The sequence below is a fragment of the Pristiophorus japonicus genome, chromosome 2 (assembly GCF_044704955.1).
Source record: "Pristiophorus japonicus isolate sPriJap1 chromosome 2, sPriJap1.hap1, whole genome shotgun sequence".
NCBI lineage: Eukaryota > Metazoa > Chordata > Chondrichthyes > Pristiophoridae > Pristiophorus > Pristiophorus japonicus.
Window position 1 is genome coordinate 272,741,134 of NC_091978.1, and position 26,778 is coordinate 272,767,911.

Below are 26,778 nucleotides of genomic sequence, written 5' to 3' on the forward strand. Positions count from 1 at the left end.
TTTTAAAGCTGCAATAAGCAAGTGTCACTCCTAATGAAGGAGACTTGACACATCTTGTTAGCAGGAAATCCTTTCAGGTCTCGCCAAAAAATAAATGTTGTCCCCCATAAAATAAATAGTCCATTTAATTGGATTTCCTAAAAACTAGAATTTGAAAACTTCTGTGTCCATCAAAAAATAGAGAAATTATAAATATTGAGGATTTTCTTATTATGGTCCCTTAATTCTGTTACAATCCCAAACACGAAAGTGGTCAAACAGTCCCTTAATCTGTCGGGGAGGGAGTTGTACATTCCCTCCAGTCTGATATCCCCATTTGTGGATCTTTATCGATGATTAACGACTTCGGGCGCGGAAGGAGGAATTATCAACACTCGGAACTGCAGTATTTAGCAGGATTAAAATTCTAACTGGGAAAGTTAAGGCGATGTTCAACAGCATTTGGCACATTTTCCAAGAATAATGACAGTGAAACAATTTGCAACCGACGGAATAACTTTTAAGAAGAAGGAATATCCCGTGGCAGCGCTGGCAAGACTTCTCGCCAGAGCGAAGTTTGGCTTTTGAGCGTGTTTGTGGTAATGGAGAGTGCAGAGCGGGGTGATGCTTCCACTGGGGAAGATTTCCTTTTGTACACCATTGAGGAGGAGAGATCGAGCCCGATTTCTGAAGGCAATACCCGGGATCCCTGTTTGGAGCAAGGCCGGGAGGTGGGGAAAGCAGTAAGAGGCTCCCCGCCGGCTGACAAGTCCCTGGACAAGCCGGCTGCAGGAATCAGCCACATAGACATGGTGCCGGACTCGAACGGTAACGGATGCATGTTTTCATTTATTTTCCTTTAAAGACTGCCCAATAATTGTTTTGTCAATGACTGGTAAATGTAGTAAGTACGTCGATATTGAAATTAGAGCGCTTGAGGACGACCTTGATTATTTGTTAAAGTTTGAATTTTGCGGAATTCAACCTTTTTCATATTTTTAAACTCACAACACGCTTACTTGTGTTAAAATAACATGGCAAGTATTACAGAATATAGTGTGTAACTAACAGGCCACAAATAGCTGCAGTACTGTGTACTCGGATCAAAGTCATTAATGTAAATGCCAAGCAATAGTGAGCCCCATTGCATTCCGCTTAGTATTCCCACTACCCTTCAACCAATTCTTTAATCCATTCGTAAACTTTATCCTTTTGAGTTTAACTAGTCGCCTCTGATTTGAACCTTTATAAAATGCCTTTTGGCAGTCTTAACGCACAATTGTGTCTGAAAGCACTCCAGTAATGAGTCCACTAGGTAAGGTATTGAACTTAAACTGTTGTGACCTTAGTTTATTGCAGCTCCTGAGTGAGGGTACAGTATGGTGAGCTCCCTTTTATACCTGGTTACCTGTGGTGTACAGGTGACCCCTAGGTTTCCACCAGTTGCACATGGTACAAGCATAGTATATACAGTGTGAAGATACATCCAGTAGTCTTATGTAATTGTGCATTGAGTGTATCGAGAGTATACTTATATTATACATACACAACATCACTCCTCCCTAAGACTTGTGCCACTGGCCTTTGCATTGTGTGGTCTGGCCCTAGACTTGAGTGCCCAAAGACCTTGCACCTTATCTATGCTTTGGCTTGGCTCACTCCCTGTTGACCCCCAAGTCCTTATTGCCACAACATTGGGAAATGGTCAGCAGTGGATGGTTTGAGATTGCACTGGGGGTTGAGTGGGTTTTGGGTGTGGTCCATGTGTGTCCATGGCTACATACATCCATTCCCCCCCCCCTCATACATAGACCATGTGTGTGGCTCAACGCCTGCATGGGCATACATGTACAGAAAGAAAAACAAAAAAATACATAGGATTAATTACATCACTGTTTGGGTTCTGCAGTAGTGGAACACGTACATTTTACAGGTAAGGTACATACGTGGTATCACAGTCTTGCCCCTGAGTTGTGTAGGTGCAGGTGGGTGAGGATGCTAGTTCCAGAGTAACCGGACTGTGTCCAGGTTGTCTGATGGTGGCGCTGCGCCCCCTGGGACTCCAGCTATTTACAATATATATCAATGATTTAGATGAAGCAATTGAATGTAATATCTCCAAGTTTGCAGATGACACTAAGCTAGGTGGTGGTGTGAGCTGTGAGGAGGGTGCTAAGAGGCTGCAGGGTGAGTTGGACAGGTTAGGTGAGTGGGCAAATGCATGGCAGATGCAGTATAATGTGGATAAATGTGAGGTTATCCACTTTGGTGGCAAAAACACAAAGGCAGAATATTATCTGAATGGCAGTAGATTAGGAAAAGGGGAGGTGCAACGAGACCTAGGTGTCATGGTACATCAGTCATTGAAAGTTGGCATGCCGGTACAGCAGGCGGTGAAGAAGGCAAATGGCATGTTGGCCTTCATAGCTAGGGGATATGAATTTAGGAGCAGGGAGGGCTTACTGCAGTTGTACAGGGCCTTGGTGAGACCTCACCGGAATATTGTGTTCAGTTTTGGTCTCCTAATCTAAGGAAGGACGTTCTTGCTATTGAGGGATTGCAGCGAAGGTTCACCAGACTGATTCCCGGGATGGCAGGACTGACATATGAGGAGAGACTGGATCGACTGGGCCTGTACTCACTGTAGTTTAAAAGGATGAGAGGGGATCTCATATAAACATATAAAATTCTGACAGGACTGGACAGGTTAGATGCAGATAGAATGTTGCTGATGTTGGGGAAGTCCAGAACCAGTGGTCACAGTCTAAGGATAAAGGGTAAGCCATTTAGGACCGAGATGAGGAGAAACTTCTTCACTCAGAGAGTGGTGAACCTGTGGAATTCTCTACCGCGGAGAGTTGTTGATGCCAGTTCGTTGGATATATTCAAGAGGGAGTTAGATATGGCTCTTACGGCTAAAGAGATCAAGGGGTATGGAGAGAAAGCAGGAAAGGGGTACTGAGGTGATGAATGGTGATGCAGGCTCGAAGGGCCAAATGGCCTACTCCTGCACCTATTTTCTATGTTTCTATATTTCTGCCAGCTGGGTGGGCTCGGATCGCTCACCTGGCTAAGTCTCAGGGCCTTTGTCATTGTCTAGTGGTGGGCACAGCCACCCTGACCTCCTTTGAGGGCTGCGGTATCTCTCTGCTGCCCTTCAGCGATAGTAGGAGCCTGGTCATCCCAGGTCCTGTTGCGAGAGCTGGAGGGTGGTAGCCTCTTGCTCCTGGTACTGGCCCTGGAGGCCAGAGTGGTAGAGCCGATCAGGTGCAGGGTACCAGTGGTGGTGCCTTTGCTGTCCACTGATCGCTGGCCCTGCAGCTGGTATGCTCCCTCTGTATGTGGACACATTCTCTGGGGCATCACATTGGTCCTGGAGGCGCAGGCTACATGATCGGGTAGCCCGCTGGACCTGGGCGCTTCCGATGGGAGGTTGTCCTTGGTTTTGTCACCGTACATGTAGAATCCGGCATCGCACATCATTACTTAATTTACTGTCATAATACATTGGTTCCTGTTATATATGTAAACTTGTATATATCTCGTACAGCCACCAGAGGGCTCATCCCCTGGAGTCCCAAGGGATCCCACAATCCCTTGGGAGCACAGGTACTTAAGGAGTCCTCACAGGCTGGGGAGGCACTCTGGAGAAGGCATCATTTCGCCGATCGAATTCAACGAGTGGGCCAGTCCGATTGTTCTAATCCTCAAAGGATACAGCACCATCAGAATCTGTTGCTTATGCATCCAGAAGTCTGTCTAAGGCTGAGAGAGCCTACAACATGATTGAAAAAGAAGTGTTAGCGTGTGTCTATGGGGTAAAGAAAATGCATCAGTATCTGTTTGGGCTAAAATTTGAATTGGAAACTGACCATAAGCCACTAATATCCCTGTTTTCTGAGAGTAAGGGGATCAATACGAATACATCGGCCCGCATCCAGAGATGGGCGCTCACGTTGTCTGTATACAACTATGCCATCCGCCACAAGCCAGGCACAGAAAACTGTGCCAATGCTCTCAGTAGGCTGCCGTTGCGAACCATGGGGGTGGAAATGGCGCAGCCCACCGATTTAGTCATGGTTATGGAAGCAGTGAGCAGTCACCCGTCACAGCCCGACAGCTTAGAAACTGGACGAGCTAGGACCCCTTACTGTCCCTAGTTAAAAATTGTGTGCTTCACGGGAGCTGGTCCAGTGTCCCAGTGGAAATGCAGGAAGAGATACAGCCGTACAGCGGCGCAAAGATGAAATGTCTATACAGGCAGACTGGCTTCAGTGGGGCAATCGGATAGTGGTCCCCAAGAAGGGCAGAGACACATTCGTCAATGACCTCCAAAGTACCCACCCAGGCATCGTAATGATGAAAGCGATAGCCAGATCCCACATGTGGTGGCCCAGAATTGATGCAGACTTAGAGTCCTGTGTGCACAGATGTAACATATGCTCGCAGTTAAGCAATGCACCCAGGGAGGCGCCACTAAGTTTATGGTCTTGGCCCTTCAAACGGTGATCCAGGGTCCATGTCGATTATGTATGCCTCCCCATTTTTGGGTAAAATGTTCCTTGTGGTTGTAGATGCGTACTCCAAATGGATTGAATGTGAGATAATGTCGGCAAGCACACCCGCTGCCACCATTGAAAGCTTGCGGGCCATGTTTGCCATGCACGGACTACTTGATGCCCTTGTGAGTGACAACGGGCCATGTTTTACCAGTACCGAGTTCAAAGAGTTCAGGACCCGCAACGGGATTAAACATGTTACATCTGCCCCGTTCAAACCAGCATCCAACCAACAGAGAGAGCAGTGCAAACCATCAGCAGGGTTTGAAGAGGATAACTGAAGGCTCACTGCAGACTCGCCTATCCCGAGTCCTGCTTAGCTATCACACGAGACCCCACTCGCTCACTGGGATTCCACCTGCTGAACTGCTTATGAAAAGGGCACTTAAGACAAGGCTCTCATTAGTTCACCCTGATCTACATGAACAAGTAGAGAGCAGGCGGCTTCAACAAAGTGCATATCATGATAGCGCAAATGTGTCACGTGAAATTGAAATCAATGATCCTGTATTTGTATTGAATTTTGGACAAGGTCCCAAGTGGCTTCCCGGCAGCATTGTGGCCAAAGAGGGGAGCAGGGAGTTTCAGGTCAAACTTTCAAATGGACTCATTCACCGGAAACACTTGGACCAAATCAAACTCAGATTCACGGACTATCCAGAGCAACCCACTTTGGACCCTACCTACTTTGACCCCCCCCCCAACATACACACTCGCGGTTGACCACGAAGCAGAACCCATCACCCATCACCCACAGCAGCCCAGCAGGACTCACCACACCAGGCAGCCCAGCAAGGCCAGCTGCACAGCAGCCCAGCGAGGGCCCAACAAATGATTCACCAAAACCAGCATTTGCACCGAGACGATCAACCAGGGAAAGAAAGGCCCCAGATCGACTCACCTTGTAAATAGTTACACTGTTGACTTTGAGGGGGGGAGTGTTATATATGTAAATTTGTATATAGCTTGTACAGCCACCAGAGGGCTCATCCCCTGGAGTCCCAAGTGATTCCACAGTCCCTTGGGAGCACAGATATTTAAGGAGGCCTCACAGGCTGGAGAGGCACTCTGGAGATCTGCAATAAAAGACTTATGTCACACTTTACTTTGAGCTCACAGTATCCAGTCAGACTCTTTATTCATACATAATAGTTCCGACCGCAATCGCCCGACTTAACACTGTTAGTTACAGTTACATACTTGCATTTGTCAATTACATCGCTTACATATGCATCACCGGCATCTCTTTATAAAGAGTGGAAGTGTCCCTTTAATTGTGATGGGTTGCCAGTCTCCTGAAGTGGTCCTTGCAATCTTTACCCCAATCTGGTTTGCTGCTCGGCATCTCGTGCTGCTCCCTTAGCGCTGCCCCTCGTGGTCTGGCCGCCGCCATCTTTACTTCAGGCACTTCACTTTGTGGTGCGGGCGCCATTTTCTTTCTCTCCACGAGGTAGGCTGAGGTGATTCTTTTTTCCCCAGATTCTGCCCCGGAAGCAGGGAAGTTGCCTTCTGCGCCAAATCTCCTCCGGAGTCCTGCCACTGGAGCCTGGGAGGTGAGGTCGGGTCGTTTCAGCTGGATCATCTTGCCATTGGGTTGAGTGGTCTGTGTCGTCTCCATGCAGTCGAGTTGAGCGGCTGGTTTCTCCGGTGCTGTGCTGGATCCAAATTTGGGGCCCCGTAGGATGTCGATCGCCGGAGGCTGGAGGTGTTCCCAGCTCCAACAGATCTTTTTCAGGAGGACGTCTATCGCCGGAGGCTGGAGGTTTTCCCAGCTCCAACGGATCTTTTTCATTCATCTTCTTCCTAGCAGCGTTGGACCATCACCAGCAACGATCCACAAAGGTAGCTTGTGCATTGCGCCGTCGTGATACACCTGGACATCTACGCTGCCAATGACTATGATGGTGTCGTTTGTGTAGGTGAGCAGCTTCACTTGGATCGGGATCATTTTAGGTTGTGCGACTGGATTGTCCCAGAGTTTCTCAAAGGCCACCTGATTCATCAGTGCATGGCTCGCCCCTGTGTCCACCACATCGTGATGGGATCATCGTTGATTTCGACTCCCATTTTCAATGGGGAACTCTCGGTGGTGCAGGTAAACACTCCGTACACCTCATTGTCGGGCGGAACTGCCTCATGGACTCTCTCTTCATCGATTCGTTGAGTACAATTTCTCTTGTACATTTGCCGGAGGTGGCCCTTCATGTTACAGCCTTTGCATGTATAGTCTTTATAGCAGCACTGGTGGGCCCTGTGATTTCCACCACAGCACCAGCATGGGGTTAGCCAGTTGGCCCCATGTGGCGGACTCAGGGTTGCGGGACTCGGGGTTCTGTTCTATCTACCCTGAGTGAGACTGCTTGCAGCAGCCTTGCGTCTAAAAGGCACCAGACGATTCACAGTACTTGCCGGGTTAGAGTCCTGGAGATGAGTCATCCGCTTAGGTTTGAATTGTTCCTGTATCAGTGTTGCGAGTAACTCATATATTTTGGTTGTTGTTTTCGCTGGGGTTAGCTGACGAGGCCATAGACGGTGGGCCCACAACTGCTGAGCAGGATAGCTCTGCACTTATCAGCCAGCGAGTTCAGTGTGTCTCCCGCCAGGTCGTTTGCAATGAAAAAGTGTTCAAGCCTTTCCACAAAGGCCTTCCAATCTTCCCCATCGGCGAATTGTTGAAACGTGCCAAGGTTAGACATTTGCACGTGGAAATACGTAATCTCGTCGCCGGTTATTGTGTCTGTAAGCGCTCTAGTAATGACTCCATGAGGTAAGGTATTGTACTTAAACTGTTGTGACCTTAGTCCATTTATTGCAGCTCCTGAGTGAGGGTACAGCATGGTGAGTTCCCTTTTATACCTGGTTACATGTCATGTACAGGTGACCCCCTAGGTCTCCACCAGTTTCACCCTCTGATGGTACAAGCATAGTATATACAGTGTGAACGTACATCCAGTAGTCTTCTGTAACTGTACATTGAGTGTACAGGGAGTATACTTATATTATACATACACAACAACTATAGCTGACTTGTGTTGTCACTTCCTCAAAATCAAGAATGTTGGTCAAGCAGCACCTTCTCTTTCTAAAGCTGTGTTGATAACTTTTATAATCAATTCCATTATTTTACAAGGAATTAAAGTAAAACCATTAAGTTTGTAGTTTTCTGTATCAGTTTTGTCACAATTTTTTGAATATGGGCACCACATTGGCCTAGTTCCAATTTACTGATACCTCTGCTCAGTGTCCATTGACTCTGTCATAATGATAATCAGTGCCTCACAAATTTGCTTCCTATTCTCCCTCTCTCTCTCTCTCTCGCTCTCTCTCTCAGCACTGTAATAAAAAACATCTAACCCTGAAGATGTAGAGGGCTAAGTTCGATAGTGGGGAATCACAATGCACAATTAACCCATGCCCATTGCTGCTGATGCAAACTTTGTGATGCCAGTTAATTTATATGACTGCTGAGTGCAGCCAGAGTTAACCGTACTGTTGAGTGGCTACACGCCTCTACAGGGGACCCAAGATTCTGCAAGGCTAGCACTACTTAAAGCTAACCTGCACTACCTAAAGCCGGCCTGTACCTCATAAAGGGGAGGCGCATTGTGGCTGGAGCAGATGCTGGAAGTGGCTTTGACCTGGAACAAGGAAGAGAATGGCGCTGAGATTTTCCGATGCTGCACTGGGGTCCTTGGTGGAGGATGTGGAGAGGTGGAGGATGTGGAGAGAAGGACAAATGTGTTCTATCTACAGGGGGCCAAGAGGCCCTCCAGACAAACTTTGCTGTCAGCTGCTATGATAAATGCCAGGAGTCAAGCCCCGAGGACATAGATGCAAAAACGTCACATGAGTAGTCAATGACGTCACATGAGTAGTCAAGGTTAGTGAATTCATCTTCAAATGCCATATCCTACCAACTGCACCACTAGCCTCACACACTACTCAATGCATCACACCCTCATCACTCACCTACCAACAATCTCTACCAATCACGACACATACCAACATTCATAGCTTCACCCCACCCTCACACACTTAGCACTGCTGCAAACTTCACACTCACATCTCACAGCTTGCACACACTGGCAGCTATGACAGCCACATCATCTAAACACATTGCACCACACTCACTGACACACTTCCCTCTCTCTTGCAGCACAAGGTGGTGCACAATTGGAGACAGCAGGGGCTACCCATAGGGAGACAGACGCACCTGCATGTCATAACCTCCATGGAGAAAACGGTGCTCGATATTACTGGCAATTGCTGAGCCTGTGACCAGCGGCGGGGGTGAATCAATTGAAGATGATGACATCCTTATACCAAATCCTCCTTCTCACATCCCACTTTCCCCTCATCCCACTATCTCTTCTGATTTACAAGCTGCAGATGGTGTAAGCAGCACCCCTTACTCCCCTCCACCCCCTCCCCCCATACCGCAACTCTACTCTCGTGCTTTTCTCCTTTAGGAAACCCATGAACTGTAACTTGGCCAGGCAGTGGTGGAGGAGCAACAGGTGGAAGAGGAAAACGACAGCGATGATGAAGAAAGAACAACACTCAATTTCACACTCGCAGCTATCAGCTCAGATACTGATACTGCATGTAATTTAGAGGATAACTTAGAGGTAGGTTCTGCACATGGTGAAATGCTGGGCATGAGTGGGCTGCAGCCAAGGCAGGGGGGCAAGGGTAGCACAGCTAGCTCACTGGAGAGTGAAGTTGCACATGAGTTCTGCTGCAGAGGACTCAGTTGAGCACTTTGATTGGGTGGCCTACAGAAGAAGGCTGAGGGGTATGCACAATGAAATGCTTGGTGCATTGGCAGGCCTGCCAGAAAACCTGTGTTCAATCTCAAGGAGCATGGAAGAATCCAGCACCATCTTGGCACAGGACTCTGCCCTTACTGTGGCCTGTCAGCCAGCTGACCCAAATTGTTGCCAGCCATACCGAGATGGTACAGTTAAAAACCGGGCCTTCTAGGTCCAGAGCTGTTTGAGGTCATTCTCCAAGGCCATCTTCACTGAAAGTCAACAACCTTCCACCAGCCGTGCTGCAGCCATTGGGGTAGCACTGCAAAGGAGCGCTAGGACAGGCAAAGGCACACAGAAGACAGGGGCGAAGGGAATGCATAAGGATGATTAGTTGATGTTTGTATGCAATATGGTTTGATTTATGAATTTGGTTTGGAATGTTTATTTTTTGTTGGTTTTTATTTTTGCATTGTGGTCAAGCAGATGCTGTGATAGTCAGTAACAGAAGGAAGTTAAGGTGTGGGACTGTGGTAAATGGGAAATTGAATTGCGTTTACTTGTATCGCAGTCGGATGAATCATTCATGGACAGCCCGGCCAGAAAGTGTTGTCTAGGTTATCTTCTCCCTTTCACTTACTACTCCTCCTCTGCCTGCTCCTTAGCTGCTTGCCATATTGCTGGTGGCAAGGGCTGTACCCTCATGATGGCGAGGTTATGCAGCATGCAGCAGACCACCATGTATCTTGACATCTGCTCTGCCGTTTACTGCAGGGCTCCTCGAGAGTGGTCCAGGCAGTGGAAACATTGTTTCAGCCTGCCAATGGTGTATGATATTTCATATGGTAGCATTACTTTTGTTGTATGCATGTTGCCCACGTGTACACCAGAGACATGAGCCATGTCGTCAGTGGATAGCCCTTGTCCCCCAATAGCCACCCTCTGGTTTTGTTGTGGTGGCTGAAATGCAGATGGCACAGCGGACTGCCACAGAATGAAGGCATCATGATTGCTGCCAGGATACTGGACATGATTCGCTGCGTAAGGAGGCACACCAGCTGGACGTTGATGGAGTGGAATCTCTTTCAGTTGCAGTACATCTCAGAATTGACATACGGCACCCACAAAGTGTACCATGGTGAAGCCTGTGATCCTCGCGAAGCCGTGTGCTCGCTCTGCCAATGGTGGGTAAACGACACAAATTTTTTGACCCCAACAAATATGGCGGGTGGTGCACTTCCGGCTGGAAATGTGCACATGCTTCCTGCAGTTAAAACAGTAAGTCCTGGAAATACATTGGCAGGCCTATTGGCATCTGAAACAGAAAAGATGGGTTGGCATATTGTTTGACAAAGGGATAATTTTAACGCTCCTGCACTGCAAATAGGGAGTTGTGCTCAAAGGGAATGTGGGTCAAAGATTGGGGTACAACACTGTGGTGCCAAGTGTCCAGCCCATATTTGCCCTTACGTGTTAACACTTGAAAAAGTAACCTATCTTTTGTCTTTTCAGGTGCTGCTGTGTATTTCAGCATTCTCTGGTTTGACTTTTGGGTTATCCCACATCTTCCCGTTTAATTCTTGTCATTAGGATGTCAATTACTATCAACAACATTTTCATTTATTGGATGTGTTATACTCAATTCACATGCAAAAACAACTCTAATAGAAAAGATAGTGGGCTCACACTAACATCATGCTGTTTATCAGGAAGCCAGTGGCAAGAAGGAAGATTATCATCATGATAGCCCTGCTCTATATTTTAATGGAGCTAGAGGAGGGTGCAGAAAGCAAAAAAAAATCGGTGGAATATGTCTTTACATTTTCAGAAGCAATGGAAGATGCGGAACTGAGAAGTTTAGGAAGGAGAAAATAAGAAAATAGAGTTTTAAAAAGATGAGTGTAGAGAGAAAAATACTATTTTACAGTTACTTTTACACAGCACAGTATCTGTTCTATTTAAATAATGATACAACGGGATTCATGTTTTGGTGCTTGTTCCACTAGTTACAGGGAGACACAACTCTTTTAGGGAGTACAAAACAAACATTAGATCGAGTGCCCCCCGATCTGGGGGACACTCCAGACACTTATACCTGCCCTCTTTTTTTTTTTGTTTTGTTTTTGACTTTTTTTGGGGGGTTTTTTTGTGATTTTTTTGGGGCAATAAAATCATAAAGTTTACAAGTGCCCCCTATAAAAGGGGAGGAGGACACTAAAAACCCCGGCAATTAAAACAAATTAAACTTTAAAACATATAAAATCAAATAAAAATTTGGTTGCCGGGCGTGATGATGCACTCCAGTCCCTCCGGCGCCCACCTCTCGCGGAAGGCCACGAGCGTACCGGTGGATACCGCGTGCTCCATCTCAATGGACACCCTGGCCCGGATGTAGGCGCGGAAGAGAGGCAGGCAGTCAGGCTGAACGACCCCCTCGACCGCCCGCTGCCTGGACCGGCTGATGGCACCCTTGGCCGTGCCCAGGAGCAGTCCTACGAGGATGCCCTCGGACCTACCCGCTCCCCTCCGCACAGGGTGCCCAAAGATCAGGAGTGTGGGACTGAAGTGCAGCCAGAATTTCAGGAGCAGCCCCTTTAAATATTGGAACAGGGGCTGCAACCTCGCACACTCCATAAAAACATGGAACACGGACTCTTCCAGACTGTAGAAATTGCAGGCGGCTTGGGAGTCCGTGAACCGACTTAAACATTTATTGCACAGGACTGCTCCGTGCACCACCCTCCAGGCCAAGTCCCCGATGAATAGTGGGAGGACTCCCGCGTAGAGTGCCCTCCATCGGGGACCCCCGCCTCCTCCGGTACAGGAAGACACACTCAGGCATTCGAATGATAACTGAAACAAATCAGTGCCCCTGATTGGCCATTTCAGCGTTAATAGGACAATGAATATCAATTAAAGCACGGACGGACAGGGATACTGTTCACTCTAGTCAACGTAACGGATACAGCTTGCTGTTTTTAATCACATTTGTTTAATAAATGTTTTCTCTCCTGAAGATGTTGCAACAGTCGCACTCTAATACCTTAAGATCCATCACCATCTGTAAAGAGAAAAGGCAGATTAATGTTTTGGAAGTAGACCTTTTTTCAACCTAGTCAGAACAGTTTGGTGAAGAGTCTGCACCCAAAACAGTAATCTGTCTTTTCTAATTATAGATGCTGATGGACCTATTGTTTATTTCCAGCATTTTGGCCATGATTTTGTCTTATCGAGTCGGGTTCGCTGCGGCCGGTGTATGTAGCGTGGTCCCAGCCCGCTGCCGGCTCCATCCTGCTCTGTTGAAGTGATCTTACAATTATTGGGCTTGTTAACATATTAACATAGAAACATAGCAAATAGGTGCCGGAGCAGGCCATTTGGATCTTTGAGCCTGCACCACCATTCAATATGATCATGACTGATCATGCAACTTCAGTACCCCATTCCTGCCTTTTCTCCATACCCCCTGATCCCTTTAGCTGTAAGGGCCACATCTAACTACCTTTTGAATATATCCAACGAACTGGACTCAACAACTTTCTGTGGTAGAGCATTCCATAGGTTCACAATTCTCTGGGTGAAAAAGATTCTCCTCATCTTGGTCCTATATGGCTTACCTCTTAGCCTTAGACTGTGACACCTGGTTCTGGACTTCCCCAACATCGGGAACATTCTTCCTGCATCCAACCTGTCCAATCCTGTCAGAATTTTATATGCTTCTATGAGATCCCCTCTCATTCTTCTAAATTCCAGTTAATATAAGCCTAGTCGATCCAGTCTTTCTTAATATGTCAGTCCTGCTATCCCGGGAATCAGTCTGGTGAACCTTCACTGCACTCCCTCAACAGCATGAATGTCCTTCCTCAGATTAGGAGACCAAAACTACACACAATACTCAAGGTGTGGTCTCACCAAGGCCCTGTACAATTGCAGTAAGACCTCCCTGCTTCTATACTCAAATCCTCTCGCTATGATGGCCAACATGCCATTTGCTTTCTTTACTGCCTGCTATACCTGCAAGCATACTTTCAATGACTGATGTACCATGACACCCAGGTCTTGTTTCACCTCCCCTTTTACTAATCTGTCACCATTCAGATAATATTCTGCCTTCCTGTTTTTGCCACCAAAATGGATAACCTCACATTTATCCACATTATACTGCATCTGCCATGCATTTGCCCACTCACCTAACCTGTCCAAGTCACCCTGCAGCCTCTTAGCATCCTCCTCACAGCTCACACTGCCCCCCAGCTTAGTGTCATCTGCAAACTTGGAGATATTACATTCAATTCCTTCATCTAAATCATTAATATATATTGTAAATAGCTGGGGTCCCAGCACTGAACCTTGCTGTACCCCACTAGTCACTGCCTGCCATTCTGAAAAGGACCCATTTATTCCCACTCTTTGCTTCCTGTCTGCCAACCAGTTCTCTATCCACGTCAATACAATACTCCCAATCCCATGTGCCTTAATTTTACATACTAATCTCTTGTGTGGGACCTTGTCAAAAGCCTTTTGAAAGTCCAAATACACCACATCCACTGGTTCTCCCTTATCCACTCTACTAGTTACTGTGGTGTTAATGTGGTGTCAAACATAAAAATCTTTATTTTGAACACTTTACATGCTTGGACAGATTTGGAAATGGCTTAGTGAGTTGCAGTGGATGGTGAGACATAAGAGTACCCCCTGCAATGCTGATGAATGTGAAAGGAATGGCTTGGGCATTGTAAGGATGCTTTATGGTTTGGTGTGCGGTGGTGCCAACCTGGTGCATCATGTGGCAGCCAGGGTGTACAGCATCAGATGAAGTAAATCTGGCCATGGTGAGGCCATCCCTGGCATCCCGGGCAGCAATGTGGTTGGGTGCTGATGCCCTGTGTCCTGTGCAGCATCAGTTGATTGCGGAGAAGTTTGGTGGAGGTGTTGGTGTTGCTGGTGCTGCTGGTTTTGGGGCTGATCGTGGTGTGATTCTGAGGACCAAGGTGAGAGATTTTTTCAAGGGCGCCGATGCTGCTGGAATAGATGGCAGGTGAGGTTGAGATGACAGAAGCGATCTGTCAATGGTGAGTGAGGTTGTTCTAATGAGGTGACACTGGATAGAGAGTTTGCTCCAAACATTTGTAAGCTGCATAAAGCTCAATCTGTCTTCCGAATGCAGTAAGCAACAGCCTCTAACCTTGGAAAGTGAACACCAATGAAATGGGAGCATTTATACACTATTTGCAGCTTTCAAGTTAAGAAATCATCCCATGCTGACACAACACCCGACCTCTTTACCGGATGTGATCCCCGTGCAGCAGGGAAACTGTTGGCCAAGTCTTAAAATCTAAAGGTGAGCTTAAAATAGCTTTTAAGTGGCTGTTAACAAGCTCTTAATAATCTAAATTGTCTCCCCTGCCGCTTGGTGTTGGGTCTGTTCAGCACTGACAGACCAGACACCTGGGAGACTAGCATGGAGGCGGGTTGACAGCGGGTACCCGAACCGTCGTCAATTGTTATGTGTGTAATAACTCGATAGACTGAATACTGTAAACTCAAACAGGTGCAAACCTTGCTCTGCTTTATTAGGGCCCAAAGTGATTACATTACAAGATGGCTTGCCTTTTATACCTGGGCTGCACACACATGCGTACAGCCCAATGACCTCCGACAGTCGCGCCACCTGGTGGCTAGTAACCTCGAGCATACATACATGACAATATCCCTCTTTAAGATATTAGTAACAGTCTTTTTAAAATTGAGATGGTCCGGGCTTTCCGCTCTCGAGTTGATCGTCTCAGTTTAACTCCAGACTTGGGTGAGCATTCTGAGTCTGTTATGACTGGGGGCAGGGTAGCCAATCTGATGGGAGTAGCAATGACCATGTCAGGGATTGAAAGTCCAGATTCATTGATGACAGTGGAGTCCTCTGATGACTGAGGGTAGGTTGGTTGGTCACTGATTGTATCTTCCTCAGACTGTTCCGATTCATCAGTGTGCATCGGTTTTATCTGATCAACTTGTTTCCTGCATGCTTGCCCATTCTTGAGCTTGACGATAAACATTCTGTTACCCTCCTTGGCCGTAACAGTACTGGCGATCCACTTGGGATCTTGACCATAATTTAGGACATACACAGGATCGTTGACAGAAATGTCGCGTGGCACAGCTGTACGATCATGATACTACTGCTGACTTTGACGTCTGTATTCAACATGATCGTTCAAGTCAGGGTGGACAAGAGAGAGCTTAGTCTTGAGACCTCTCTTTATCAATTGTTCAGCAGGGGAGACCCCGGTAAGCATGTGGGGTCTTGTCCTGTAACTAAGCAATATGCATGACAAACAAGTCTGCAGTGAACCTGAGTTACACGTTTCATACTCTGTTTGATGGTTTGGACAGCATGCTCTGCTTGACCATTAGATACAGGTTTGAATGGTGCTGACCTCACATGTTTGATACCATTGAGTTTAATGAACTCTTGAAACTCCAGACTAGTGAAGCAAGATCCGTTGTCGCTTACAACGAAGTTGAGCAGACCATGAGTAGCAAACATGACACGAAGGCTCTCAATGGTAGCTGTGGATGTACTAGATTACATGATTATACACTCTATTCACTTGGAATATGGATCCACCACAACTAAAAACATCTTTCCCAGGAAGGGACCTGCAAAGTTGATGTGGATCCTGGACCATGGTTTAGATGGCCACGACCACAGACTTAGCAACGATTCCGCTGGTGCTTTACTTAGCTGCATGCAAGTGTTATACTGATGCACACATAATTCCAGATCAGAGTCAATTCCAGACCACCATACATGACAATACCGGGATAAGTGCTGTGTAGATCATGTACAAATTTCTCTCTGCCTTTCTTAGTCATAACAACACGATTACCCCACAGTAAACAATCTGAGTGAATGGACAGTTCATCTTTGCAACGGTTGTAAAGTTTGGTCTCATCACCCATTTGCTTGGGTATGGCAGACCAATCACCACTAACGACACAACGTTTCACAACCGATAATATCGGGTCCTAGCTGGTCCAGGTCTTAACTTGTTGAGCCATGACAGGGGTTTCTTCACTTTCAAAAGCATCCATAACTAACAATAGATCTGCAGGTTGTGGCGTCTCCACCTTCGGTGTGGGCAATGGCAGACGGCTCAGTGCATCGGCACAATTCTCGGTGCCAGTTCTATGGCGAATGACATAATCATAGGCTGATAATGTCAGCGCCCACCCCTGGATGTGGGACAATGCATTGTTATTGATACCATTGTTTTCCGAAAACAATTAAATGAGTGGATTGTGATATGTTTCCAGTTCAAACCATAGAACCAAACAGGTACTGATGCATCTTTTTAACCCCATCCACACAGGCTAATGCTTTTTCTACCATGCTGTCGGCTCTTTCCGCCTTTGACAAACTTTTAGAAGCATATGAAACAGGTTGTAGTTTACCCAACTCATCAGCTTATTGGAGCACGCAACCAACTCCATATGACGAAGCATCACAGACCAATACTAGACGCTTGCATGGATCATAATGTACCAGCAGCTTGTTCGAGCAAAGCAGATTAGTAGCTTTCTCAAAAGCTCTATCTTGAGACGCACCCCAAACCCAGTTGTTGCCTTTTCTTAGCAGCATGTGCAGAGGCTCTAATAAAATGCTCAATCTAGGTAAGAAATTACCGAAGTAGTTGAGTAGACCAAGGAACGAATACAGCTCCATCACATTCTGAGGCTTGGGTGCATTTTTGATGGCCTTGGTTTTTGAGTCTGTAGACCTGATGCCGTCAGCAGCAATTTTCCTCCCCAGGAATTTGACTTCCGGTGCCTTGAAGACGCACTTCGAACATTTCAGTCTGAGTCCCACTCTGTCCAGACGATGTAGAACCTCTTCCAGGTTGTTCAGATGTTCGGCAGTGTCATGACCTGTGGCCAGTATATCATCTTGGAACATGATAGTTCTGGGGACGGACTTCAGTAGACTCTCCATGTTCCTCTGAAATATGGCTGCAGCCGAGCGAATTCCAAAAGGACAACTGTTGTAGATAAACAGTCATTTATGAGTGTTGATGCACGTAAGTTTCTTCGACGTCTCGACCACCTCCTGTGTCATGTAGGCCAACGTCAGATCCAATTTAGTGAACGACTTCACCCCGGTTAGTGTTGCAAATAGGTCATCAACCTTCGGTAACGGGTATTGATCCTGTTTCGAAACTCGGTTGATCGTAACCTTGTAGTTTCCACAAATCCTGATAGTGCCATCACTTTTCAACACAGGAACAATGGGGCTGGCTCATTCGTTAAATTCGACCGGTGATATGACCCCTTCATGCTGGAGTCTGTCCAGTTCGATTTCGACCTTCTCCCTCATCATACGATGAGCTATACGATGTACGGGTCTTGCATCCAATGCCATGTGGATCTGCACCTTGGCTCATGAAATTGCCAATGCCTGGTTCAAACAGCGAGGGGAATTTGCTCAGCACTTGAGCACATGGAGTATTATCCTCCGATGACAACGCTTTGATATCGTTCCAATTCCATTTGATTTTTTCTAGCCAATTCCTGCCGAACAGCGTTGGACCATTGCCTGGAACAATCCATAACGGTAAATCATGAACTGCACCATCATACAACACCTTGACTACTGCACTGCCAATCACCGTTATGAGTTCTTTAGTGTGCGTACGCAACTTGGCATTGACTGGACTCAGCTTAGGCCTCACAGCGTTAGTATCCCACAGCTTGTTGAATGTTCTCGGGCACATTATTGATTGACTCGCACCCATGTCCTATCCCATTGGTACCGGCACACGGTTAAGTTTCACATTAATCATTATCGGTTGGCTCTTTGTTAGGAATGAATACAGTCCATACACTTCCTCCTCTGGTATCTCGGATTGCATATCCGGATCCACGCTATACTGGTTATCATCCTCCACGTGTTGTGTCACAGCACGCTTGCTCAATTGTGGACACATGCGCTAGAGATGTCCCCGTCTCAAACAGCCTTTACAAATGTACTGTTTAAACCGACACTGATGAGGCCAATGATTGCCCCCACAATGCCAACACGGTGAAATCGGATTCATTCCCGTTTGCGGACTTTGGGCAGCCACAGGTTTCAGATACGCAGTCGAGTAGGCCCTGCCATATGCAGCTCTGCCAAACGACAATACAATCTTGTTTACAGTACTTGTCGAGTTCTGATTTTCCGATGATATCTGCTTTAAGTGTTTGTCTGTCGTCATGCATGCCTGGGCACTCGTGATGGCCTTGCTCAACTCCAGCGTTTCTGCCGCCAGTAGCTTATGCAGGATCACCTCGTGGTTGATGCTGATTACAAAGAAGTCCCGCAACATGTCTCCCAACGTGTTTTCGAACTTACACGGTCCAGCTAGACGTCTTAGGTCGGCAACGAATTCCGACACACCCTGGCCTTCAGAACGAACGTGCGTGTAGAATCGATATCGTGAGATGATGCTGCCTTCTTCTGGTTTGAGATGGTCACGTACCAGAGCACACAATTCCTCATAGTCCTTGTCCCTTGGACTTGCAGGTGAAAGAAGATTCTTTATGAGTCCATAGATTTTCGGACCGCAAACCGTGAGGAAGACCGCCCTGCGCCTAACTGTGTCAGTGGGTTTCTCCATTTTGTTTGCCACGAAGTACTGGTCCAGGCGAGCTACAAAATCTGTCCAGTCCTCTCCCTCCACAAATCTCTCCAGAATTCCAATTCTGCTCATTTTTGCATACGAAGGTTCTTAAGTTGCTTCGTCGCCAAATGTTATGTATGTAATAACTCGATAGACTGAATTCTGTAAACTCACACAAGTACAAACCTGGCTCTGCTTGATTCGGGCCCAAAGTGATTACATTACAAGATGGCTTGCCTTTTATACCTGGGCTGCACACAGGTGCATACAGCCCAATGACCTCCGACAGTCACGCCACCTGGTGGCTAGTAACCCCAAGCATACATACATGACATCAATCATTTCAAATTTCACAGCTGACGCTCCTCTGATCCCGTCCTCTCAGCACTGTTAAAATTCCAACCCTTGTTTTTATTTCAGTTTTCCAGCATTTGCAGTGTTTTTCTTTTTATTTATACCTTCTCCAAGTGGCCATTCTTCATTTGTGATGCTAGACAGTGGTGACAACTACTTGATTGTAGGGACATCGCAGTTAAATCCAGTCATGTCTTTGCCTGACATCCACACATACAAGCAGGTGTAACTGGATAGTGATCAAAGCAGAAACTCGGGGTGATTTTCTGCTCTGTCACAGAGTCCTATACTTACATCCTTGTTGTCACTGTAGTGAAAACTAGCTAGCACAGCACAGACTGGGCATCAAAGTGAACATGCCTGCTTTTGGTACACGGAGATAACTCCGACATGGTTGACCCACTGATGAAAATCTCATATTTGGGATTTGTCCAATATTGACATCTTTTCTTATAAAGCATATGAAGGAGAAATATGCCAGACTATTAGTGTGAGAATTCCTGTTCAAATGGTGGAATCTTCCATTTGAACAATATTGACAATCTAAGCAGGATGTGCTCTTGCTCTGATAAGGATGCAGCTCCGATTCAGATTTTTGCCAGGGCCTAAATACTGCCCAAAGATTATATTTAGACATTTCAAAATTGACTGCTAATAGTGAGTTCAATTTGCTAAATACATGGAATACTTCCCAACAACAAACCTACCATTACAAGGAGTGCAGTGTAGGATAACTTTCTAATTGTGTGCCCCTGATGCAGAGCCTCAGGGTAAAGACAGTGACAGTAGAAGGCTGTAATGAGCAGATTGTAACATATTTATGCCAATTTATTTTCTATTTTGTTGACAATGATTAGGACTTGTTGGACCTAAACCCAAGTTTTAGATGATGAAATAGTGCTGAAATTCTCCTGATGTTTTCCATCTCTTTTCCCCGTCCTCTACTTTCTGTCATTCTCTCCCTTCTCCATTTCTCTCACTCACTCTCCAGCTCCCTCTTTCTCTTATACCAATGACAGGCTGAGCAATGAGCTTCCAGGATATTGGAAGTGGGTGAAAGGGTTAAAATAAAAAGAGTGAGTTCAGTGTTGATGAAAGAAGTTTAGATTTGCTTAATAAACAGGAAGTTTCTGTTTTGTAGAAATGAAGTGGAGTTCATGACTCACAATTCAAGTTAATCATTAGCATCCATCAGGATAAGAAGCTGATGACTGAAGTGCTCCGTGTCTGCAGGAGGGATGTGTATCCTCTCCCTGTAGTCAGCAAAATCTGAAAACATTCTTCAGACTGTTGGAGACTGAATTAGTGCAGGGTTTGAACTTTGCCTTTTAGCTGAATGACGTGGCAGATACAATTGAAGGACCAGCAAATATTTGAGTTTGGTCAGAAAGACACAGAATTTTGGTATTTCAGAAGCCTGAATCCAGGGCCTTATAGTCACTAGACTTTCTGGAATCAAACGTACAGTAGACTACTAGTTTTTAGACGTGTACTCAGGACTAGATTTGCTAAAGTATATGTAAAACTATAAGCTATACTACCATCAGATTTGTCTGTTGTGTACTATACTTGGATGACGTATTAATGGAAAGGTTGTAATTAGATGTCGAGGGAATCCAAACACATTTTTTTTCTTCTTCTCCACCCCTCACAAAACACAAGTTACATTTGATTTGAATTGATATCCTTACAACAGCTTTTCCCTCCATGTAATTGTAGTAAATGGCTAAGATTAAAAAGAAAAACCTGGTGGTTGTCATTCCTGTGATTGCTATGCTGCACTAATAAATTGATGTTTGAATGCACCTGCTTGGGCTCATTGGAATAATTGATATTATTGAAAGAAAATACTTAATAATTTCACTGTATTTATGATTTTTTTAAAAACATGCTATCATTGTTTTATATTGAAACTGTCAGAAGTAAAGTTGTGCATAAGTACATGTTGGAGCCAAAGATTCTGAGCTGACAATCTGGAATAAGTGCCAGTATGTGCCTGCCAGAGGCCCTGCCAAAGTTCTTTGGCATCATTAAGAGGTCTCGTGCCATCAGAGGCACATCTCAAATGCCCACCTGCTAAGAAGGCTAGGAAGCCTGCCAGAATGAGCCAGGTGTACAGAAGGATGTCGGGACATGATCCACTTCTGCCACTTGGGCACCACTTCTGCATTCATTAGGCCAAGTTGTCTGGTGTGACTCTACATAACAGCAGCTAATGCTCACCCTGGAATATCTCAGACTGGGGCATAGGACCTCCTGACTAGGAAGTCATCACTCTCCAGCCATGACCCCTATGTTGCAGGATTTGTTGGCTAATTTCGCAATCGGACGCTCCCAATGAGTAGCTGAGCCTGAAGGGAGCACTAGTTGGGAATTGTTTTTATTTATATGCACCAAGAAAACAACCTCAGACCTGGAACGTTGACAATCTACTGCTTTGTTACTCATAATATTCTGTGGCTTAAAATTAATTTAACAGACACATTTAAAAAAATGTACATACGACCGCTTCCGATCAGAAACCACTAAATAATTATAAATTGCAGATTTTTTAAATGCTCATTTCTTTGTTTTTGTGAAATGCCAAAAAATTGCAGACTCCATGTTATTTGCTCCAGGGAAAGCATCCTTCCATCCATCTATAACATCCTCAGGTTGCTGGTCTGATGTGTCGTGTAACTTAGTGGAATCCAAAGCAGGCTCAACAACTGGAAAGCAAGCAGGCCCAAGTGAACACTAAATATCAAGTATAGCCCCATTTTTACTCAAAGCTTGGGGTGAAGTACTCGTGTAAATGGGAGGGGGAAGGCTGGTTGGTGGGAACTGGAAATGCCAGCTCTCAGCCCTGCAGATAACAGGCTGGGAATTATTGCTGTGGGTGGGAGCAGGCAGAAGATCCGATTAAGGCCTGATCTGTAAAAAGCAGATGCGATGGTGTTACTCATTGTATTCCTCACAGTTCTTGTCTCCTGAGTACTGATCATTCTGGACACAGGCAAGCTACTGGTATCGAGGTCAATGGATTTGTGGAAGTGGGGCCTCTAGTGGTGTTCCAGGCCAAAACCCAGGCCACCTCAGATAAGGAATGGTGCACAGTTTAAATTGGCCCTTTGATTAAAGGGACTAATTCGAATGGGCCTTCAGATTTTTTGACCTGTTGGGCTGGATTTTCAGGTCGTTTGCGACCCGATTTTCACTGGGTTTTGACCCTCCGTGGCGAAAAATGGGGCGGTCAGCTGTTTTTCATCCGGGCGCGATCCTCGGGTCGGTTTTTGCGATAGTGGTTAGCAGCACTGTCAGGGAGACCTGCGGTGGGTGTGCAACGGCTCGCATTTGCAATACCACTGTGAGTTTCGAGTCTCACCTGACCTGTACGCCGTGAAACACGTCCCGCGATGACTGCCAGTGAAAATACAGTGGTGCAGACCTGCCAGCGGCAGTGAATTTGATAAACTGAAAAAAAGCTAAGTTAATGTTTTTATTTTTTTATATTTTTGCAGAGATTTGTGAGGTAAGGGCGTTAGCAATGTTTATTGAATGTTTTTGTTAATTTTTTAATTTTTTTTATTTTCCCCTCCCAAGGCCTCTCTCGGAGCGCTCCCGGCCCCGCACTAAAGTTGGCAAGGTTCCCGTTTTTGCGCCGCGAAAATAGTTCAACGCCTCACTTTGCGCTGCGCCCCGGCGCAGAACCCAAATGACGAAAGTTAAGCAATTAATTACGAAGGTTAATTGGGCGGAAATTTCCCACCCCGCCTCCGTTGTTGCCCTGGAAACGGCAAAGCCCCGTAATGTCCCTCTTGGCTTTCCACTGCCGCAACTGACTCTTCCACTGGGTGCTGAAGTTGGCATCTGGTTTATGTGAACAACCTCATCCTGGATACTCCAGCAGGTCAGGGTCCAAGTCCAGCGGTGGGGAATGACTCCTGCTCCGCGATAGTACGGCAGCAGAGCAGAATTGAGGAGTTTTGACTCCCATCTCTCTAAGTGATTGTTAGCAATTCTGAAATTTCAACCTTTTGTAAAGTGATTGGTTGGATTGGGTTTGGCTGCAACTGATTTGTAATATAGCCTGATTGAGAAAACTGCTGCAAGTATTGCTTTACTTTAAAGATGAAACGAAAAAAAGAACAAACAGCAAATATGAAATATGGTAGAAATATGAAAAAAATAGAAAATTCTTAAACTATACAGCACATTCTGTCTCTATAAAGAGAAAAGATAATGCCAATGTCATGAAATTAGGCTCCTAGAAGGGGGCCTTCCCATTCAGGAGCATAAATCACGGATTTGGATGCATGCTTCCCACAATTTTCCATCCAATAATATGGAGGTAAAATTTTGGGAGCGTTTGGATGATTTCCTGCTATGAGCTGCTGGTGGGCAATGCTTTCTGCTGAGATCCGACATTGAAAAATTGGCCCGACAGGCTCGTAGTTTAGGGAGTGGGTCCTTTTTGTTAGAATTATGAAAAGTTCTATTATTTATAGTGTATTATTGCTACATTTATGAAGTGTTAATAACATGTTTAGAACAATTGTACAGTATCCTGACATTCTTTCTAACTCAATGCATTCTAGTACTGGGTCCTTTAGAAGAAAATGAAGCATCTTTTTCGCTTCCTGAAGAACCATCACATGATTCAACAGGCATGGGAAATTGGGAAACGGGTAAGGATGACTCGTAATATATACAGTAACAGTTATATTTGTGTGTATGCTCAGTAAAACATTTTTGAAAGATATGCAAACCATGCAAACCAGTGTGACACTGGCACTGTGCACTGGAGTTCGACTACTCTGTGCCATAAAAGTAGAATGTGAGTGATTAAAATAATGAGACTTGGGCCTGGATTCTCCTCTGAATTAGAACATAAAAACATAAGAAATAGGAGTAGGAGTAGGCCATACGGCCCCTCGAGCCTGCTCCGCCATTCAATACGATCATGGCTGATCCGATCATGGACTCAGGTCCACTTACTTGCCTGCTCCCCATAATCCCTTATACTCTTATCGGTTAAGGAACTGTCGATCTCTGACTTCAATTTATTTAATGATCCAGCTTCTGAAGCAGTGAATTCCATAGATTTACAACCCTCTGAGAGAAGAAATTCCTCCTCATCTCAGTTTTAAATGGGCGGCCCCTTATTCTAAGATTATGTCCCCTAGTTCTAGTCTCCCCTATCAGTGGAAACATGCTCTCTGCATCCACCTTGTCAAAACTCCTCATAATCTTATACGTTTCGATAAGATCGCCTCTCATTCTTCTGAATTCCAATGAGTAGAGGCCCAACCTACTTAACCTTTCCTCATAAGTCAACCCCCTCATCTCCGGAATCAACCTAGTGAACCTTCTCTAAACTGCCTCCAAAGCAAGTATATCTTTTCTTAAATATGGAAACCAAAACTGTACGCAGTATTCCAGGTGTGACCTCATCAATACCTTGTATAACTATAGCAAGATTTCCCTGCTTTTATATTCCATCCCCTTTGCAGTAAAGGTCAAGATTCCATTGTTCTTCCTGATCACTGCATACTAACCTTTTGTGTTCAATGCACCAGGACCCCCAGGTCCTGCTGTACTGCAGCACTATGCAATTCTTCTCCATTTAAAAAGTAACTTGCTCCTCGATTTTTTTTCTGCCGAAGTACATAACCTCACAATTTCTAACATTATACTCCATCTGCCAAATTTTTGCCCACTCAATTAGCCTGTCTATGTCCTTTTGCAGGTTTTATGTGTCCTCCTCACACATTGCTTTTCCTCCCATCTTTGTATCGTCAGGAAACTTGGTTACGTTACACTCAGTCCCTTCATCCAAATCGTTAATATAGATTGTAAATAGTTGGGGTCCCAGCACTGATTCTTGTGGCACCCCACTAATTACTGATTGCCAACCCGAGAATGAACCATTTATCCCAACTCTCTGTTTTCTGTTTATTAGCCAATCCTCTATCCATGCTAATATATTACCCCCAACCCTATATTACCCCCAACCCCGTGAGCTTTTATCTTGTGCAATAACCTTTTATGTGTCACCTTGTCAAATGCCTTCTAGAAGTCCATATACATCACATCCGCTGGTTCCCCAAGTTTATCTCCATGTTTGCAGATGACACTAAACTAGGTGGCAGTGTGAGCTGTGAGAAGGACGCTAAGAGGCTGCAGGGTGACTTGGACAGGTTAGGTGAGTGGGCAAATGCATGGCAGATGCAGTATAATGTGGATAAATGTGAAGTTATCCACTTTGAGGACAAAAACACGAAGGCAGAATATTATCTGAATGGCGACAGATTAGGAAAAGGGGAGGTGCAACGAGACCTGGGTGTCATGGTTCATCAGTCATTGAAAGTTGGCATACAGGTACAGCAGGCAGTGAAGAAGGCAAATGGTATGCTGGTTTTCATAGCTAGGGGATTTGAGTATAGGAGCAGGGAGGTCTTACTACAGTTGTACAGGGCCTTGGTGAGGCCTCACCTGGAGTATTGTGTGCAGTTTTGGTCTCCTAATCTGAGGAAGGACGTTCTTGCTATTGAGGGAGTGCGGCGAAGGTTCACCAGATTGATTCCCGGGATGGCTGGACTGACATATGAGGAGAGACTGTATCGACTGGGCCTTTATACACTATAGTTTAGAAGGATGAGAGGGGATCTCATAGAAACTTATAAGATTCTGATGGGACTGGACAGGTTAGATGCGGGAAGAATGTTCCCGATGTTGGGGAAGTCCAGAACCAGGGACACAATCTCAGGATAAGGGGTGGGCCATTTAGGACTGAGATGAGGAGAAACATCTTCACTCAGAGAGTTGTTAACCTGTGGAATTCCCTACCGCAGAGAGTTGTTGATGCCAGTTTATTGGATATATTCAAGAGGGAGTTAGATATGGCCCTTATGACTAAAGGGATCAAAGGGTATGGAGAGAAAAGCTACTGAGGGAATGATCAGCCATGATCATATTGAATCGTGGTGCAGGCTCGAAGGGCCGAATGACCTACTCCTGCGCCTATTTTCTATGTTTCTATGTTTCTATGTATCTACCCTGTAAGTTACATCATCAAAGAATTCCAGCAAATTTGTCAAACATGATTTCCTCTTCATAAATCCATGCTGACTCTGCCTGACTGAATTATGCTTTTCCAAATGTTCTGCTACTGCTTCTTTAATAATGGACTCCAACATTTTTCCAACCACAGATGTTAGCCTAACTGGTCTCTAGTTTCCTGCTTTTTGCCTGCCTCCTTTTTTAAATAGGGGGGTTACATTTGCAGTTTTCCAATTTGCAGGAACCTCCCCAGAATCCAAGGAATTTTTGTTAATTACAACCAATACATCCAGTATCCCTGCCGCTACTGCTCTTAAGACCCTAGGATGCAAGCCATCAGGTCCAGGGGATTTATCCACCTTTAGTCCCATTATCCTACTGAGTACCACCTCCTTAGTGATTATGATTGCGGTAAGTTCCCCCCGCCTTATAGCCCCT

At 45.6% G+C, this 26,778-nt stretch overlaps 1 protein-coding gene across 1 annotated transcript in view; it reads left to right on the top strand.

Moving 5' to 3' along the window:
- Window positions 1-716: 716 nt before the first annotated feature.
- Window positions 717-26,778, top strand: part of LOC139246167 (SH3 domain and tetratricopeptide repeat-containing protein 1) — a 182,535-nt gene continuing 156,473 nt past the window's right edge. The window contains exons 1-2 of the mRNA XM_070871392.1: window positions 717-807; window positions 23,877-23,966. Of these exons, the coding sequence (XP_070727493.1) occupies window positions 789-807; window positions 23,877-23,966 (109 nt within the window). The 5' untranslated portion in view covers window positions 717-788. The remainder of the gene's footprint in view (window positions 808-23,876; window positions 23,967-26,778) is intronic.